Source organism: Lissotriton vulgaris, chromosome 8 (assembly GCF_964263255.1).
Source record: "Lissotriton vulgaris chromosome 8, aLisVul1.2, whole genome shotgun sequence".
Taxonomy (NCBI): domain Eukaryota; kingdom Metazoa; phylum Chordata; class Amphibia; order Caudata; family Salamandridae; genus Lissotriton; species Lissotriton vulgaris.
The window spans coordinates 1,481,430,987-1,481,448,568 of NC_141696.1; the positions used below are offsets into that span (position 1 = coordinate 1,481,430,987).

The 17,582-nt window shown below is 44.2% G+C and overlaps 1 protein-coding gene across 1 annotated transcript in view; it reads right to left on the reverse strand.

The window, feature by feature from the left end:
* ILDR1 (immunoglobulin like domain containing receptor 1) overlaps nt 1-17,582 on the reverse strand; it is a 232,494-nt gene that overhangs the window by 77,619 nt on the left and 137,293 nt on the right. Inside the window, exon 3 of the mRNA XM_086935537.1 lies at nt 16,082-16,231. Within this exon, the coding sequence (XP_086791663.1) occupies nt 16,082-16,231 (150 nt within the window). The remainder of the gene's footprint in view (nt 1-16,081; nt 16,232-17,582) is intronic.

Here is a 17,582-nt window from a genome sequence, read left to right on the forward strand (position 1 = left end):
AAAGGGTGGAATTTAAAGCCATGTGCACGGCCTATAAACTAATCAATGGTTCGGGACCTGCGATCCTCAGCGGCCTAGTCACTCCTTACAAAGCTCCCAGAGCTCTACGGTCTGAGAACGAGCACCTGGCCAATATCCCCAAATTTAAGAGGACACGCACCGGAGGTCGACGTTTCTCTGTAAAAGCGTCCACCGGATGGAACTCCCTCCCACGCTCCCTCAGACTGGAGCCCAGTTACCTGACGTTCAGGAAAAAACTCAAAACCCTTCTGTTTCCTAAATAAACCATTCGCCCCTATCCCCCTCTGCAGGATTTAATCTTTATAGCGCGGGGATGCCCTCGGGTCACCAGGCGCTTTACAAGTTGCTAAATAATAATAAATAATAATAATAAATAAAGGCAAAAAGAACAATTCAAGGACGGAGTGCTGAACAAGGTCAAACATTCACCCCAGGACAGAGATCTGGGCCTAAATCCATTATTTCTTTGCTCACTATGCCATTCCAGTTTAGGCTGGGTCTAAACTGGTGTGGTATGGTGAGCAAAAGAACACTGGTTTTAACCCAGATCTCTTGACTGGGGTTGAATGTTTGCTTCATTCCGCATTCCGTCCATCAATAGTGTGTCTTTCGCTTTCTCGCCCTAAGTAAGCCGGGGTATGCCCAGACGTGGTTCCCAGACTCACCGTGCCACTGCATTCAACCTAGCTTGGCTGATAAGGGGTGATATTCCGAAACCGGTACCAGGATGCTTGTTCCTAGTCCAGGGAGGACCTGGCTTGGCAGTTCTGGCTGGACAGTTCACTTGAGAAGCAGGGTCAAGACTGATCTGCATGTGGCTGGGTCATAACTGGGGTGGAATGGTGACCAAAAAAACAATGGATTTAACCCAGGTCGCTTGACTGGGGTGAATGTTTAAATGTTCTGCATTTGGTCGATCATTTGTGTGTCTTTTGCTCTCTAAAAACATGGCACTGAGAAGCTACCAGCTGCGGATATGGGTCATTTTTCTCCAATCTTCAAAGCATGCCTGAAACACCAGCATTTCTCCAAGTATGGAGAAGAACCAGGAGTCCTCGTGTTTCCTGTGCTATGGAATCCACGGTCAGATCCATCTCATCACCAGGGGGCGGTTCCTCCATATAGCTCTGGGGCTGCGCCCCACAGAAATTCCAACACATTCCTGGAATTTTTTTTAACAGATCTATTTATTTAGAGATACGATTGTATCTCTAAACAAATCGATGTATATACATCTGGGTGGTCTGTCACAGGTTGCGTGCCCAGTCTCGCTCTGAAGCAGGAGGTGGAAGCTGAGCATTAAATCAACTATCTGACCCATGACGCAGAGATTACTTTTCTAAAGTACTTCATTGCCATTGCGGTCAATGGTGGTATCCACTCTAAGCCAGCGACACTTTCAGCGACAGGGTTTCGGGCGGCGGAGTCTCCATCCCTGTGTGGGTCCTGGCATCCGTTATTCTTAGGTATAGATCCCACCCTTTCCCATTCGTCACACATAGGAGTGAATGTAAGCATGTGTGATTTGGTGCCGTGCCCACGGTAATGGTGAAGTGTTATATGCTATTCTTGTGTTATGTCTATTATGCTGAGACCCCTGGTCATGCTAACCTCCCTCACTGTGACACCCCAGGCCCTGGCTGCATGTGGCTGGCCCCTTTAGAAGTGGTGCAGCTGTATTGGTTCCCCTACGAAACTGATCCAAAAGACAAGCAGGCTTTTTGTTCCCTTGTCAAGTTGACTCAAATATCTAATTTAAGCACAAAGGGAACAAGCATTTACAATGCAATGGTTTCGCCTTTGGAAAAGTTAGAGCTATTGGCATTGCTCATGACATTTCTTTTTTTTTTTTACTTATAAATAAATGGCACTGTTATTTACTTTGCCAACCTCAATGAAGGTCGAAGTCTCACAATGCCTGTCTCACAAGGCACACAGACACACAGCAGTCACCAACTTCACAAGGCATAACATACACTCAACTTCCGGCATCACAAGATACAAAATGCACAGCAGTACCTTATGCAAAATGCACAAAGTGGGAGGGGGGGCGGGAAAGGCACGGACAGCGGGAGGGGGGCGGGCAGGCACACGGACAGGGGGAGGGGGGTGGGCAGGCACACGGACAGCGGGAGGTGGGCGGGCAGGCACACGGACAGTGGGAGGGGGGCGGGAAGGCACAGGGACAGCGGGAGGGGGGCGGGAAGGCACAGGGACAGCGTCAGGGGGGCGGGCAGGCACACGGCAATCTGTCTAACATATAGAGATTTCATATCAAAGTGGTGTGAGGGGGAGAAAAGTGTTGATTGAGACACTGAAGAGCATCTCCCCTTCCACAAATATTAGTATCGTTTGTTTCACAGTCTCATATTTTCAGAACGAAAACATGTTCGATTATAATTATCAATAGCAATGTAATTGTGTTTACTCATTCATGTAACACTGCTAACAAGGACTGGTGAAGCCAAAAAGTCCTGCATGTTTTAGGCCTATGTTTGTTGTTTTAAGTCTCATCTTTAATTGCGAAGGCCACACCTCTTTGAAAGGATCCTAGTTATGCTTCCCTGGCCACGCCGCTTTTTAATAAGCCCCTAACGTTTTCATTCCACTCCAAGCCCTGAATAAAAAAATATTGTTATGGAACCTCTGCAGGTTTGTGCCATTAAACTAAGTCTGTGCGGTTATCATAGATTGCCACCGCGTACCTAACCATCTCATCGCTATAATGCGGCAAACCCAGTGGTATCGACTTTATGACAGGTAGTAGTCAATGCTGTATTTACCTTAGGGTGACTACACCCTGTATATATGACCACTTCCTGTGGGAAGTGGGCATAACCCTGACCCTAATAGACTAAGTCTCTCAAACACAAGATGGAGGATTTGGAAAAGTGTGCTCCACATCAGCTGTCCCACCTTAGGGGTGGTGCTGGCTAGGTGTGGGCCTACTTCCTAATCTTACTAAGTTTCCCAACAGTCCTCCCACTGAAAAGTGGTGTCAGGACAGGGGGCTTGGCATTTTCCACTATCTGGAGAGGCCTGGGTCACAAGTCGGTATGGCCTTTAAAGCTTCCTGCTCTGGAAGGCAGTTCTTGCTGGGACAAAATGTGAACACCTCTGCCTAGGGCAGGCTTTGTTCCCGGCCTCTGAGGGCAAAGGCTCTCACAACAGGAGGCCAGAAACATGTCTAATGATAGAGGGCTGGCTGAGACCAGTCGGCAACCACACTAGTTGTCAGCAGGTTTTCAGGGGGCACCTCTAAGGTACCCTCTGTGTGTATTCATTAATGCATCCAACACTGGCATCAGTACGGGTTTATTAAGACGAGATGTTTGGTACCAAACACCTTGGGGTGCAGTGAAGCCATTATGGAGCTGGGGACTTCGTAATGACGAGTGTCCAGCCCATGTACTCTGGATGGCATCCCTGTTCACTTACAATGTCTAATACTAGACATAGGCATTGCAGGGGCATATCTGCTCAGGCAGATATGTCCACACATGGGATATAGTGCACCCTGCCTTCAGGCTGTAAGGCTTGATATGGCGGTGGCTAACTGTGGACGTGGGTGAAGGGACGACCGTGACACCAACTGTAGGGTTTAAGGAAGGTTTTATTTTGATAGTTCTGATAGGCTTATTATCCAACGTCTTTCGAGTCCTGAAAGTTAGTCTCTCCCGGGCGAAGGTACTGGAGTCCGTGGCGGTGCTCGTCTATAGGCGTTTTCCCCAGGAAGTGGCGTTCTTTCTTCGGCCGTCGGGAGTCTCTCCACATGCAAGAAAGAAGACCAACAGGACGGAAAGCCGTTAGGTCACAGTCCTCTACAGGGTTTGCACCATGGGGGCCCAGGGAGTGTGTGGTTTACACCCGGTGTGACTATTGGTATCTACAGTGCACAGTGCAAGAGGGGTAGCGGTAAGAAAGGGTAGGGTGAGGGTAAGGGGAGATAGGCTGGAAGGTCGGATTCAGTGGAGGTAAGAATTTTATACAGCTGCGCACTACACGCTATCGTTACGCTTTCCTAGCCAAGCCGCCAAACGCCACCGTACCTGTGTCAGCCACACTCCTCCCTCGGGAGTGTGGCACGGCGGTCCGCAGGGTCGTTGGCCTCCTGGCTCGCCTTGTGGTTCAGCTTCTCCTCCGGCTCCTCCGGAGGCTCCTTCTTCGGTCCTTCCGGTCTCTGCTTCCAACGTGCTCCGCTTCTCCGCCTCCTCGGGTTCCGCCTTCCTCCTCGCGGTGTCTCCACACACTGTGTACAGGACTTCCCCTGTTTTAACCAATCCAGAGCCAGGGACGTCACGGAGGGTCGGGGCTTCACCCTCGTATGCCGACGCCCACTTAAAGGGCCCGTTGTCTTCGTACTCGCTAGCAGTCTCGTTTCCGTGTACCCACTCGTGATCCTGTGGAGAAGCCGGAAACGACAGATCAGAAGAGGTCGGACTCCACCATTCCCGACGGGCAAGGTCGCCAGCTTTACACTAACCTATATTTCATGTAGGTTCTGTAGGCATGGCACACAGAGCTGTGTGCCATGTTGACTCTTCGTTTTTGTCTGCACCAAAACATGCTCTTGGTGAAGGGTGGGACAATTTGTGCTGCTGCCCTAATGGACCCTCATCAATCCCAATGCACTAGGCACCAGGGGTACCATTTACAAGGGACTTACAAGGGGGCTGAAGTTGTGCCAATTAGGTAACAATCATATCTTTTAGGGAAAGAGCTCTGGCACTTGGGACCTGGTTAGCAGGGTCACAGTGCACTTTCAATACAAATCACATCAGGTATCAAGCAAAATGGGCATTTTCCTACACGCTTCACGCCCTTTTCTACTCCCTGACACTTTTTTCAGTACGCAGTGCCAGACATCCTGTAAAAAATGTCACAGGAAATATTTTTAGTTTCAACCAGCCTGATCATCCAGGTTTGCAGATACACAGAGGAACCTGTACTGAACAAAGTTGAGTACAGACTCCATTGTCCATTCAGATTAATTTATTGTCCAAATGTAGATCTGCAAATTGTCCATAGATCACGACCCTTAGAACATTTGCAAAACATCTTTGAAGATGTGCAGTTCATTGAAACCAATGAAGGCCTCCTGATACTTTTTTTGTGATACAAATATCGCAAAAAATAATAAATGGATTTAACCTGAACCACAATAAGAAACTATACTGAGTAGCAATCTAGCTTTATGCCAAGTGTGGTTTAATTCCTTTCAACAGTTTTTTTTGGAGAGCAGCAATACTTATGTAAGCTTAAATTCGAACACAACTTTTTTGATAACCCCTTTTTATCTTTCAATCGAGAATGGACTTGCTCAAAACTTGTTTATCTTTCAATCGAGAATGGACTTGCTCAAAACTTGACAAGCCAAACCATAACACTTTGTGTTACATTTCTCCATCACAAACAATTAGATGTCCAAATTGATAAGCCAGCAACTGGATAAAGCTGGAAGCCGCCACAACTGGTACTCTGCATTTTTCAAGTGCTGGGGGTTATGGGGCGAGGATTGTGAAGTGTATTGAGGTGGAAGTCATCCCCCTGTAGGGAAATGAAGAGAGATTTTTGCCCCTGAAGGGAAAGAAGCAATACGCAGGGTCAGAGCTGCAGGCAGAACAACCATCAGGACCTGGAAGGAAGGTGAGTGTACCCATACCTGCAGAGAAAGGAAGACTGTGTTGATGTTAGCATGAGCAAAAGAAGAGAAAGATGGTATCAGTCCATGTAAAGAGAGAGAGTGCCTCTCAGCCCCTACCGTAGGCAAGAGAAGTCTCTGTCCATCTCTGCAGTGAAGGAATGGAGTGGAGGAGCGCCTTAGTGCTTTTAGGAGGAGATGCAAAGAAGGCGTGTGAGTCCCTGCTGGTCTAAAAGAACCTGGTATTATTCTCAGCAGATAACACATTGCGTGGTGCCAGTTCCCGACAGAAATTAAAACGAGAGAGGTGTCAACCTGGATACGGCTCAGCCTACTCTGTTCCCAAATGAGGGCCCCAGCTAGAACATGTCTGGAATGCGGATGGGGCTTGGCTGGTATTAACGTTAACTGCAGTCATTTCTGCAATGGTCTGAATATGTCCTACATGCGGCATACAGGCTTTCATGGCACGGGAGGGGGTGGGCAGGCACAGGGACAGCGGGAGGGGGGCGGGCAGGCACACGGACAGCGGGAGGGGGGAGGAAACGCAAGGAGGGCGGGCAGGCACAGGGACAGCGGGAGGGGGCAGGCAGGCACACGGACAGCGGGAGGGGGGAGGAAACGGCAAGGAAGGCACTCACCTGGACTTCCTCCGGCAGCTGTCGGCCGCAGAATGGCGAAAACAAACACATTAAAAAAAAACGAAACTCTGCCCACCGCCGCGATGACGATCGGGGAGGGAAGAAATCGCGGGAACGCCCACGAATCTGGTCCGGCCTTGACGGACAGATCCGGCTTCCAATGGCTAGCCTCCATTTATGTAGCTAACCAATGGGAGCCGGGGGACGTTCCTATATCCCATATTGTAATCATTAGGATTTCGCCTGCGCGAACTGCTTGCGCATTAACGCCAGGCGAAACCTAAAAATATGTGCTTATAGTAGAGACAGTTATTTGCTGCATGGTGATAAAAATGGTCCCATCTTCATGCCCTTCACATTAATGCCAAAATTATGAATTGATTTACGAGCAATGAATGTTGAAAACGTTAAGGTAATGCATGTTAGACTTAGTTTCTCTCTTATTTCACGTTTTACTTAATCTCGCATTCCCAAAATATTCTCCAATTCATTATACTGTGTTTCTGTATTTTGTGTGCATCTTATGGCTCTTGCATAGCGTATACTTGTGCCAGGTGTTTCGGAGGGGCTTTGTTTGAAAGCGCTGGCGTGGAGGCTGAAGTGCCTGTCAGTGGGCTGGCGTCTACAGAGCGCGCACAACAATGACCATGTATTCCAGTTGCAATTGTAATTCAAATTAAATGGGTGTGAAGGGGGTACACAGATGTCAAAATATGTACAAGGCAAAAGCAAAATGAAATGAACTGCGTAAATGTGAGCGAGTGTTGTGTATGTTTGGAAGTGTAAAGCGAGGTAGATGTGAGGAAATGCATTCGAGGAATAGTGCAAGGAGGGTGCTGAAGAGGAAAGAGAGGTGATTGAAGATCGACAAGATGTGCAGAGAAAAAGAACATGCATATCTAACATAAAGTGCACATAACTGAAGGCCAAAACTCTTGCACAGACATCAATTTTATTTAATTCACAGACTCACAATTTCAAAATTGAAAAATTTCCAATGTTAATTATTTATGACAAATCATTCTGGTTGCTCATTTATCTTGAGCAGCTAAATCGACAAAGCCAAACGCACCGAACGGTTTTAGGTATGTCAGTTGTTGTGCTATATATCTGGGTGGAATTACATCTTGGGAGAGAAACCAAAATACAGGTCGGGTGGCACACTAAGGGAATCGCAGAAATGTATTTTACATGTTCTCTTTAAGCGAGCCCCCACTTTTCTAATCCCACTTAAATACCCGTCTGCACAATTTTCTATCAGACTAATTACAGCCAGCAGCTGTGGGTGCTTCCAAAAGCCTGGTGAGATTATTTTCTTCCAATGTTGATGCCACATGCAGTGCAAGACACTGGGCGAGCACACACTCTAAAGGGCTAAAGTTGTTGCACTGTACAAATTGCACATTACAGTAACTTTTTAGATTAAGATCACTGTTGTCTTAAGGAAGTGTAATCAAAATGCTGTTTTTATGGAATATTTGTAGATATGTTCGTAATAATACTGTTTTTATTCTCTATTGTGAAGAATATTGAAATATATTTTACAATGAAGATTGATTCAATCACTAACAGTTGAACATATGAATACAGTAAGATATGGAGCAGTTTTTAATGTGTTTAATATTTCAAGGCTATACGTTCTGTTTTATAAGCCTTGCTTTAGCACTAAATTTGTTTGCTTCACAATGCACCATTTGCTAATCTTTTTTTAATTTTTTTCTCAGGAGAAGGACCCACCCCGGGCCCTATGTTTGTTCATTAAGTCTGCTTGTGTCGCTCGCTACATAAAAGCCATAACTAACTTTTACGACCCGTCACTTTCAAATGTCACCAGCCGACACTGCTCACCACTGTCCTATACATCTACTATCCAGCTAATCAAAGCGTCTCCAAAAGAAGTAACCTACCACTTCGCAACAACTCTGATACTCGGTTTCAGCAATGTTTTCTGATAAACAAAGTTAGAATTCTGTAACTAATACTCTTCTGCTGTTCAGAGTAGTGGACATTATAAGTATGACTTTTGCTTATTTACTTTTTTACATGTCCAACTATATTGATCCATGTATATTGCTCATTTATTCTCCGTTTATCTTTTTATTTATTTTGCTATTCATGAATAAAAAATAAAGCTGCGCTGCTATATTTTCACATTTGGATCATGTCAATTTTTGAGAAACAGAGTGGTTAGGCCGGCGAAGAAGCTTCACAACACCAGTACCCCTTAAGGTGTGATTAAGGTTAAAAGAATCAAATCAATAATTGGATGCAAATATATAAATATATATATACTAGCAGCCCGTCCCGACGTCCGGGTATGAATTGCTGCCGGCCAGTAGTATATTGTTTCGTAGGATTTCATTTTGATAGCATTTCGTATCTGTGACAGGCCTGTGAAACACTACGATTCACAGTGCACTGCTGATGCACTTAAGAGTGCGCGTTCGGTAGTGTGTGAACTCGAGTTTATATAATACAGGGGTATTTTAGGGTTCAGGGGTAGGTTTGGGTTTTGGGGTACAGGGGTATTTAGGGTTCAGGGGTATGTTTGGGTTTTGAGGTACAGGGGTATTTATAGGGTTCAGGGCTAGGTTTTGGTTTTGGGGTACAGGGGTATTTTTAGGGTTTAGGGATAGGTTTGGGTTTTGGGGTACAGGGTATATTTATAGGGTTAAGATGGGTTAGTGTTGAAGGGTGTTGGGGTATTTTATAGAGTAAGGGTGGGTTATGATTATGGGGTGCAGGGGTATTTAAAGTAGGGGTGGGCGGAATTGGCATGAACTTGGTACAATAAATCCACAATATTTTGTTCCGTCAGATTTCTAATTATTGAAACAGAAGCCTCATATATTCAAGGTAAAATAACAAGTATTTCTACATGCTAAAATGCATATAGTCATTTCACAAAAGTGAAATTAGCTTCCAGCAAGCAGTGAGAGAGGTGATGATTTTGAGATCAAGCCCCTGCAAACCATTATGGGACGAGATTAGCAGTGGGAAGTGAATATTATCGTATCCAAATAATTATACAAAGAGCTGCAGTTCACCTCGTTCTGCCCAGTTGTCCCCAAGAGGCAAATGCAATAGCATTTAAAATATTATACATCAAGCTGCAGTTCACCTCATGGTCCCTAGATGTCCCTGATGAGGCAAATGCAATAGCATTTAAAATATTGCACATCAAGCTGCAGTTCACCTCATGTCCCTAGATGTCCCTGATGATGCAAATGCAATAGCATTTAAAATATTATATATCAAGCTGCAGTTCCCCTCGCCGTCCCTAGAGGTCCCTGATGAGGCAAATGCAATAGCATTTAAAATATTACACATCAAGCTGCAGTTCACCTCGTCGTCCCAAGATGTCCCTGATGAGTAAAATTCCAAAACATTGAAACCCTTTCATGAATGCTAAAAATTATGCTAAGCTTATCCCATAATGCTTTGCAGAGCCTTTTAGTTGTATTTTTGCCCATAACTGTGCTTGGGGTGGTTCTAAGAGAATGGGACCTCCACTGAATTACAATTTAAAGGGAGCAGGAATGTATAGAACCTGGGAAGAAAAAACAACACTTGTGACGGAATGCCCACAGCGATTGTCACGCCCCCAGCACACACCCACAGCACAATGCAGACACGCCCACAAGGGACTACTTTGCTGGCACGGTTCTTTTGCATTTTAAATGTATATGGTGGGCGTCTGCATAGCCTATGTCCTTCTGCTGCAACTGCCCTTTCCAACGCTGTATTGGGTGTTGTGATTGGTGCTGTGGTTCCCGAGTTTACCTGGCCAAAAGGTGCAAGTTCTCTCTTTATAATAGTAGTATAGATAAAAATATCAGAAAGCCCAATGTCATACTTTTTTGTTTTATACATGGGAATGTAATTAATGTGTTCTGACACTGGATTACCTAAACTTTATCATGGGGGAATAATGAATTAATTGAAGAACTAACCAGAAATAGATGTACTATTGAAAAGCTACTTATGCAATGTTAACATGTTCTTATGCCTTGATAAAACAGTATAACAGCAAAACACGTGTCGGCTGTAGTGAAAGGATACACCAGATAGGAAACTGTATTGTGATTTGCTGCACCAAGTTAGAAGATTATTGAATTTCGCCATTTAATGAAGATTGAAATAAAGATATTGTACTTGCCAGACATTTATGAATGAATATATTTTGTTGCTTTGCCTTCAGATATTGATTGGCTAGTGCTGTATTTATTTAACCAATAAGTGCACACTAATTTTTGGGTGTCTGACGGGTTTTAGCACGATAAATTCCCCTATATCATATCATAATAATTTAATTAGACATCAGTGCGTGCACTCAACACAACTTGGAGAAAATCATCAACAAACTACTAAACCGCCTACTTCAGCGACAAGCACCTCCTCAACACCACTCAATCTGGATTCAGACCCAACTACAGCACAGAGACTACCCGCAACGCCGCAACAGACGACCACCGAATGATCTTCAACAGAGGAGACACCACTGCCCTCGTCCTACTAGACCTATCCAACGCCTTCAACATAGCCTCCCACACTGCCCCATCGTCATTCAACGCCTACACGAAGCTGCTATACAAGGTCCTGCAATGCGCTGATTCTGCTCCTTTCTAACCGCTTAACTGCGGTGCAAATTCCGCCGTTGTGTGGCGGTTTTAAAGAGTGGGGGGCCGCGTCGGCTAACAGACGTGCGCAGCACTACGGAGGAAGTGCTTGCGACGGCCGTTGGCTGACAGGAGCACTTAATGGGCTAACAGACTGCACCCAGTCAGTATGACTCAACAACAACAACTTGAAACAACATCACTGCTCAGAAGAACAAATATGAGATCCACAGATCCAGCTCAATGGAGATGCAATAAACAGGAAGACGGTACCGTTTTGGGCTCTTCCTAGTGATGGTCAGGTGATGTGGCACTTGTAAAATGTTCTTAAAGAGAATGGGTGGGATTCACTGATAATCACTTGCTGAAGGACCCACGGCAAGGAGGAGCTAACTTGGGCTGGGAATGTCCTGTGATGATACTAAATGGTGTAATATGTTACAATAATCTTGAAGACGGAACTGTTGAGAGTCGTTCATATAGTACTCCAACAAGTCCTCCTCCCTAGGCGTGACACAAGACTTTAAACTCAACATGAGAAACACTATTGAGAGAAGCCGCAGGAAGGAGTCGGCAAACTGGGAGCGTAGCCCCCAGTACTGAAGATGAAGGCTATCCCCTTTCAGAACGAAGTCAATGTAATCAATGTGATTATCAGACCTACAGTCCCCTGTGAAGGTGCTACCAGGTACCACAAATCTCTTTAAAAAGTCCTAAACAAGGCCCTAAGAATAGCAACATGTATGTAATGCTTTCCAAAAGCAAATCTCCAGAGAGCAGCGTCAAGATCTTGAATGAACAGCTGTTATAGCCCAACACAAATTTCTTTTAAGAACTGGATCATCAAGAAATCCAACAAATCCAGCAATTTGCGGACATTACTGCAAACACTTTTGAGCCACTCAGGGAACTGAAGCGCTGAAACTGCGCGAAGAACAGGAACTAAATATACTGTAATAAAAGTCAAATTTCTTACATTAATAGAGAGAAATTTGGTTTGGTATCCAAAAATCAGAACTGCCAGGTTAAATCTGACAAAGAAACAAATACAGGAGTAGGGACCCGTGAAACAGGGTAAGGTTTATTACATACAACAATGTTTCGACTGGAAATCATTGAAAAAGAGGGGAAATATAAAAACAGTGATGGGAGCGACATGAACTGCGAAAAAAAATAAGAAGAATGTGGTCAAGATTTACAAAAAGATATATACAATGTTCATGTTTTGGAAGGCAGATTAAATAAATTGACCACAACAGCGCCAAAGTTCTATGCTCGGCAGTGGAAAGAGTTTCAACCTGATTGATTTCATGTCATCATCAGGACAATGGTCATTTGGTAGGAAGTAGTGCTTAGCTGCGAAGTAAAAGAAAAGCATTGTACTGTTTGTCAAATATCTATACTACTATTATAAAGAGAGAACTTGCACCTTTTGGCCAGGTAAACTCGGGAACCACAGCACCAATCACAACACCCAATACAGCGTTGGAAAGGGCAGTTGCAGCAGAAGGACATAGGCTATGCAGACGCCCACCATATACATTTAAAATGCAAAAGAACCGTGCCAGCAAAGTAGTCCCTTGTGGGCGTGTCTGCATTGTGATGTGGGTGTGTGCTGGGGGCGTGACAATCGCTGGGGGCATTCCGTCACGAGTGTTGTTTTTTCTTCCCAGGTTCTATACATTCCTGCTCCCTTTAAATTGTAATTCAGTGGAGGTCCCATTCTCTTAGAACCACCCCAAGCACAGTTATGGGCAAAAATACAACTAAAAGGCCCTGCAAAGCATTATGGGATAAGCTTAGCATAATTTTTAGCATTCATGAAAGGGTTTCAATGTTTTGGAATTTTACTCATCAGGGACATCTTGGGACGACGAGGTGAGCTGCAGCTTGATGTGTAATATTTTAAATGCTATTGCATTTGCCTCATCAGGGACCTCTGGGGACGGCGAGGGGAACTGCAGCTTGATATATAATATTTTAAATGCTATTGCATTTGCATCATCAGGGACATCTAGGGACATGAGGTGAACTGCAGCTTGATGTGTAATATTTTAAATGCTATTGCATTTGCCTCATCAGGGACATCTAGGGACCATGAGGTGAACTGCAGCTTGATGTATAATATTTTAAATGCTGTTGCATTTGCCTCTTGGGGACAACTGGGCAGAACGAGGTGAACTGCAGCTCTTTGTATAATTATTTGGATACGATAATATTCACTTCCCACTGCTAATCTCGTCCCATTATGGTTTGCAGGGGCTTGATCTCAAAATCATCACCTCTCTCACTGCTTGCTGGAAGCTAATTTCACTTTTGTGAAATGACTATATGCATGTTAGCATGTAGAAATACTTGTTATTTTACCTTGAATATATGAGGCTTCTGTTTTAATAATTGGAAATCTGACGGAACAAAATATTGTGGATTTATTGTACCAAGTTCACGCCAATTCCACCCACCCCTACTTTAAATACCCCTGCACCCCATAATCATAACCCACCCTTACTCTATAAAATACCCCAACACCCTTCAACACTAACCCATCTTAACCCTATAAATATACCCTGTACCCCAAAACCCAAACCTATCCCTAAACCCTAAAAATACCCCTGTACCCCAAAACCAAAACCTAGCCCTGAACCCTATAAATACCCCTGTACCTCAAAACCCAAACATACCCCTGAACCCTAAAAATACCCCTGTACCCCAAAACCCAAACCTACCCCTGAACCCTAAAATACCCCTGTATTATATAAACTCGAGTTCACACACTACTGAACGCGCACTCTTAAGTGCATCAGCAGTGCACTGTGAATCGTAGCGTTTCACAGGCCTGTCACAGATAAGAATTGCTATCAAAATGAAATCCTACGAAACAATATACTACTGGCCGGCAGCAATTCATACCCGGACAACGTTGGGACGGGCTGCTAGTATATATACAAATGTATTAAAAATGCTTTTACTTCGCAGTTAATAATTACGCATACCATTACAACGCGTTACTGGTACTTTAAAACAAAAAATGTATCGTAATAGTAACCTATCCCCTGGCACACACCCTGAACCCTAAAAATACCCCCTACACCCTGAAACCCTATCTCACCCTGACCCCTACAAATATATCAGCACCCTAAAACCTAAACGCACCCTGAACTCAAAACATACCCTAGCACCCCAAAACCCCTACACACACCAAACCCTAAAATTACCCCCAACACCCCAAAACCCTAACCAAACCTGACCTCTAAAATTATCCCACCACCCCAAAACCTAAAAGCACCCTGAACCCCAAAATTACCCCAGCGCCCCAAAACCAAACACACCCTGAACCCTAAAAATACCCCCTACACCCCAAATCCCTAATTCACCCTGACCCATAAAAATACCCCAGTACCCCAAAACCTAAACACACCCTTAACCCCAAAAATACCACAGCACCCCAAAACCTTAAAAGCACCCTGAACCTTCAAAATACCCCAAAACCCCAAAACCCTAACCCACCCCGACCCCTAAAAATACCACAGTACCACATAACCTAAAAGCACCCTGAACCCTAAAATTACCCCCTACACCCCAAAACCCTAAAATTACCCCAGCAGCCCAAAACCTAAACGCAACATAATTTGCACAATAACTCCATTATGCAAAGTAAGTGCATGTTAACTAATGAAACATGCGTAGTAAATGCATGCTACGTAAATGCATGCTAAGCAATGGCATCTGCCAACTAGAATATGCGCAGTAATAGTAATACGAAGTAATGACCGCGTAGTAAAGGTAGAATACCTCCAGGAGCACTTCTTTCGAATTGTCTATCTAGCGCCTGATGCACATTATAGCTCTGAGTAGTTTCAAGAGTCAGTGAAGAAAGAATAAGAAATGCACCAGCCGGCTCAACGTCTGAGTATTTCTCGTTCATCTCCAATCTCTGTAAACACCTACGCTATCTATCATGCAACAGGTTATCTATCTACCGCACTACGCATTATCACAACCATGCATTATTTTGTTTGAAGACCCAGAGAAGCTACGTTTATTTGTGACATATGTTCTGAGATAAAATAAAAGCAAATGGTAATATTATACAGATTTTTAAAACGATTCGTTTTTCTAACAAAGCCTAAAGAGCTTTACATAGGTGCAGTACTACTACTGCAGTGATGCTGCTCCCTGGAGATGGGACTACTTTAACGTAAAGCGCTTAGAACGGTAACTTCCTGCAGATCTCACAGTGGGACGGGTCTATTTATGTGTAAAATAAACAACCAAATATACTACTTGCAACATCATTTTGTTTCAGCACACAAACAAAAATATGGATGAATACCAATAGGATGATAATCCAGCACTGTCAAAGCCAGTAGGTCTTGGCTGTCAGGATGTAGGGTTTGTTAATGCTGGTTTCCTTTTGTCATAGTTATTGAAGACTCTTACTATGGGGAAAGCGTTGGGCTCTCCTTAATCTAAAAAGATAGCACTGGCTCAAAGCAGAAATTATTTTGGCACTCAAAAAGCACACAGGTCAACAGTAGTCCCTGGCACTGAAGGGAACTATTTGTGCGCAGATGGACCCCTGTGAAAGGGCGCATCCTTAAGCAATTTTACAGAGGGTGGGAGAATAAAGTAATGACAGAAAGAACAGCTGGCCAATGGATGAAGAGTGCTGGCAAAAAAATAAGCATATAGTGAACTATAAATATATTACAATCAAAAGGTTATGGCTAACGGCAGACCCAAAAAATAAAAATAGTTAAATACACTTGGAAATGTCAAAAAACACATACCATACAACAGGAAGCCCTAGTTATAACTAAGTATTCTGTAGTGCCAGAAATGTTAGTAGCAAATGGTGATCAAACACCCAGCTAGCTTTGGGATGGAACTAGTAGTTTCTCACTTCTGGACAGTGGGTTTTTGAAACGGAGCACTTTACAAATGAATTGCTTTCTTTTCTATTAAGGCATTAGAACGCTACAGAAACAATATCATAAGAAAATCAATTAGAAAGTGAATCAATGCATTTTCATAGCGCCCTGTACTGGATTTTGGTTTCTAGGCGCAGTACCAGTACTTTTCATGAGTACCCTAAGTAGTGGAGACTATTCTCTGGCTGAGTAGCGATGGAGTTTGCTCCCATGACAGCCTCTACTCACGGTCGCGCAGTGTGATCTTGCGCTGGCGGTAGTCCGCCCCCAGCATTGGTTCGTTCTGTCCACGCCTCTGAATAATGGTTCGCACAACCCTCTGGTTGTCATTGCAGTCGTTCGTTGGGTCTTGTCCAAGGCTGGATGCTGCCTGGTAAGCTGCAAACAAAAAATCATTCATTTAAAAAAAGCATTAATCATCAAAGGGCTGGACAACAGCAGGCGGCGTTTTTTCAAACACAAAATTTAAGTGGGTGTTTTTTAATCTAAATATCTTCAAGAACATTTGGAGACAAAAATGAGACATACAATTGACAGCTAATGCTCTGTTAAGAAATCATGTCTTAGGCCAGAACTGGTCATAAAAGCCTTCTAGTGCTTAAATTGTAAAAGAAAAAAAATTAAGTACCAGGGACCTTACCAGGGGACCACTGCGGTTGCACCACCCATTGCCTGTGTCGGTGCTACCAATGTCAGTACCAATACAACTACTAACCATCACAAACCTACAAGTGTGTCAATTAAGACGATTCATATACATTACAAATGACCAATACCTGAAGCCTGAGCTATTCTTATAGCTGTGGGTGGCAGGTGTTAATCATTTGTAAACTATGTTGAATTATTAAACAACAATGGTTGTATTCCTCACAAAACTAGACAAACAGCGCCACCGTGTGGCAGGCAGTCATTCATGAGTGCCGGTGTTGACAAAGTGCTGGTGCCAAGCACTGAAAACAACCCGCTCAAATTAAGCATATCTCCCATTTCCATTTATTGTATACAAATGTACCCTGGAGGTCTGGCATTCATCAAACTCGTTGACACTGCATTGGACACCTTGGTTTTAAAGTGTAAAACACGTTGCTATGAATGTGAACACCACCAGTATATTAGCAAACAATTACCCCAACTGCCTTTATAAGTCCCATGCACGGAATAACGCTTCAAGGGAGCAGTCATTTACAAGTCAGGAGTTGCCACGGTCAACTGAAAAGAGGAACTTTGAGTTAAAACGAAGCAGTCAAGGGGGCGGGGAGCCCGCGGAGGGGGCCGTGTTTGGCGGGACAGCAAAGGAAGGGTGGATTGTTGTAATGTGAACTAATGAGGCTATCCAGGCAGCGGCCACCCGGAAGTAAACCAGACTCACTTCCTGCCAGGACGCCTCCTCGCGCACCACAATCACCCTGGAAGAAGAATAGTGGCAGCAGAGTGCATAGTGTAATTAAAACAGAATTATATTTTAATAAAAGTTAACCAAAGCTGGAGCAAAACCAAAGAACCAAGAGAAAGGCAGGAGTTATGTGGGGACGGAAGCCTGCATGCATACATACATAACAAGTATTGGCAAAGCCAATGGAGACCTATTGCCGTTGGCAATGAGTTATAGCCATTATGTACACCAGCGTGGCTGATGTTCAGCATGGCTCAAAGTTAATGGAGTGGAGTGGGGAGAAGAAGGGTAGATTGGAGTGGGGTAAATTTGGGGTGAAGTAAAATCGGGTGGAGT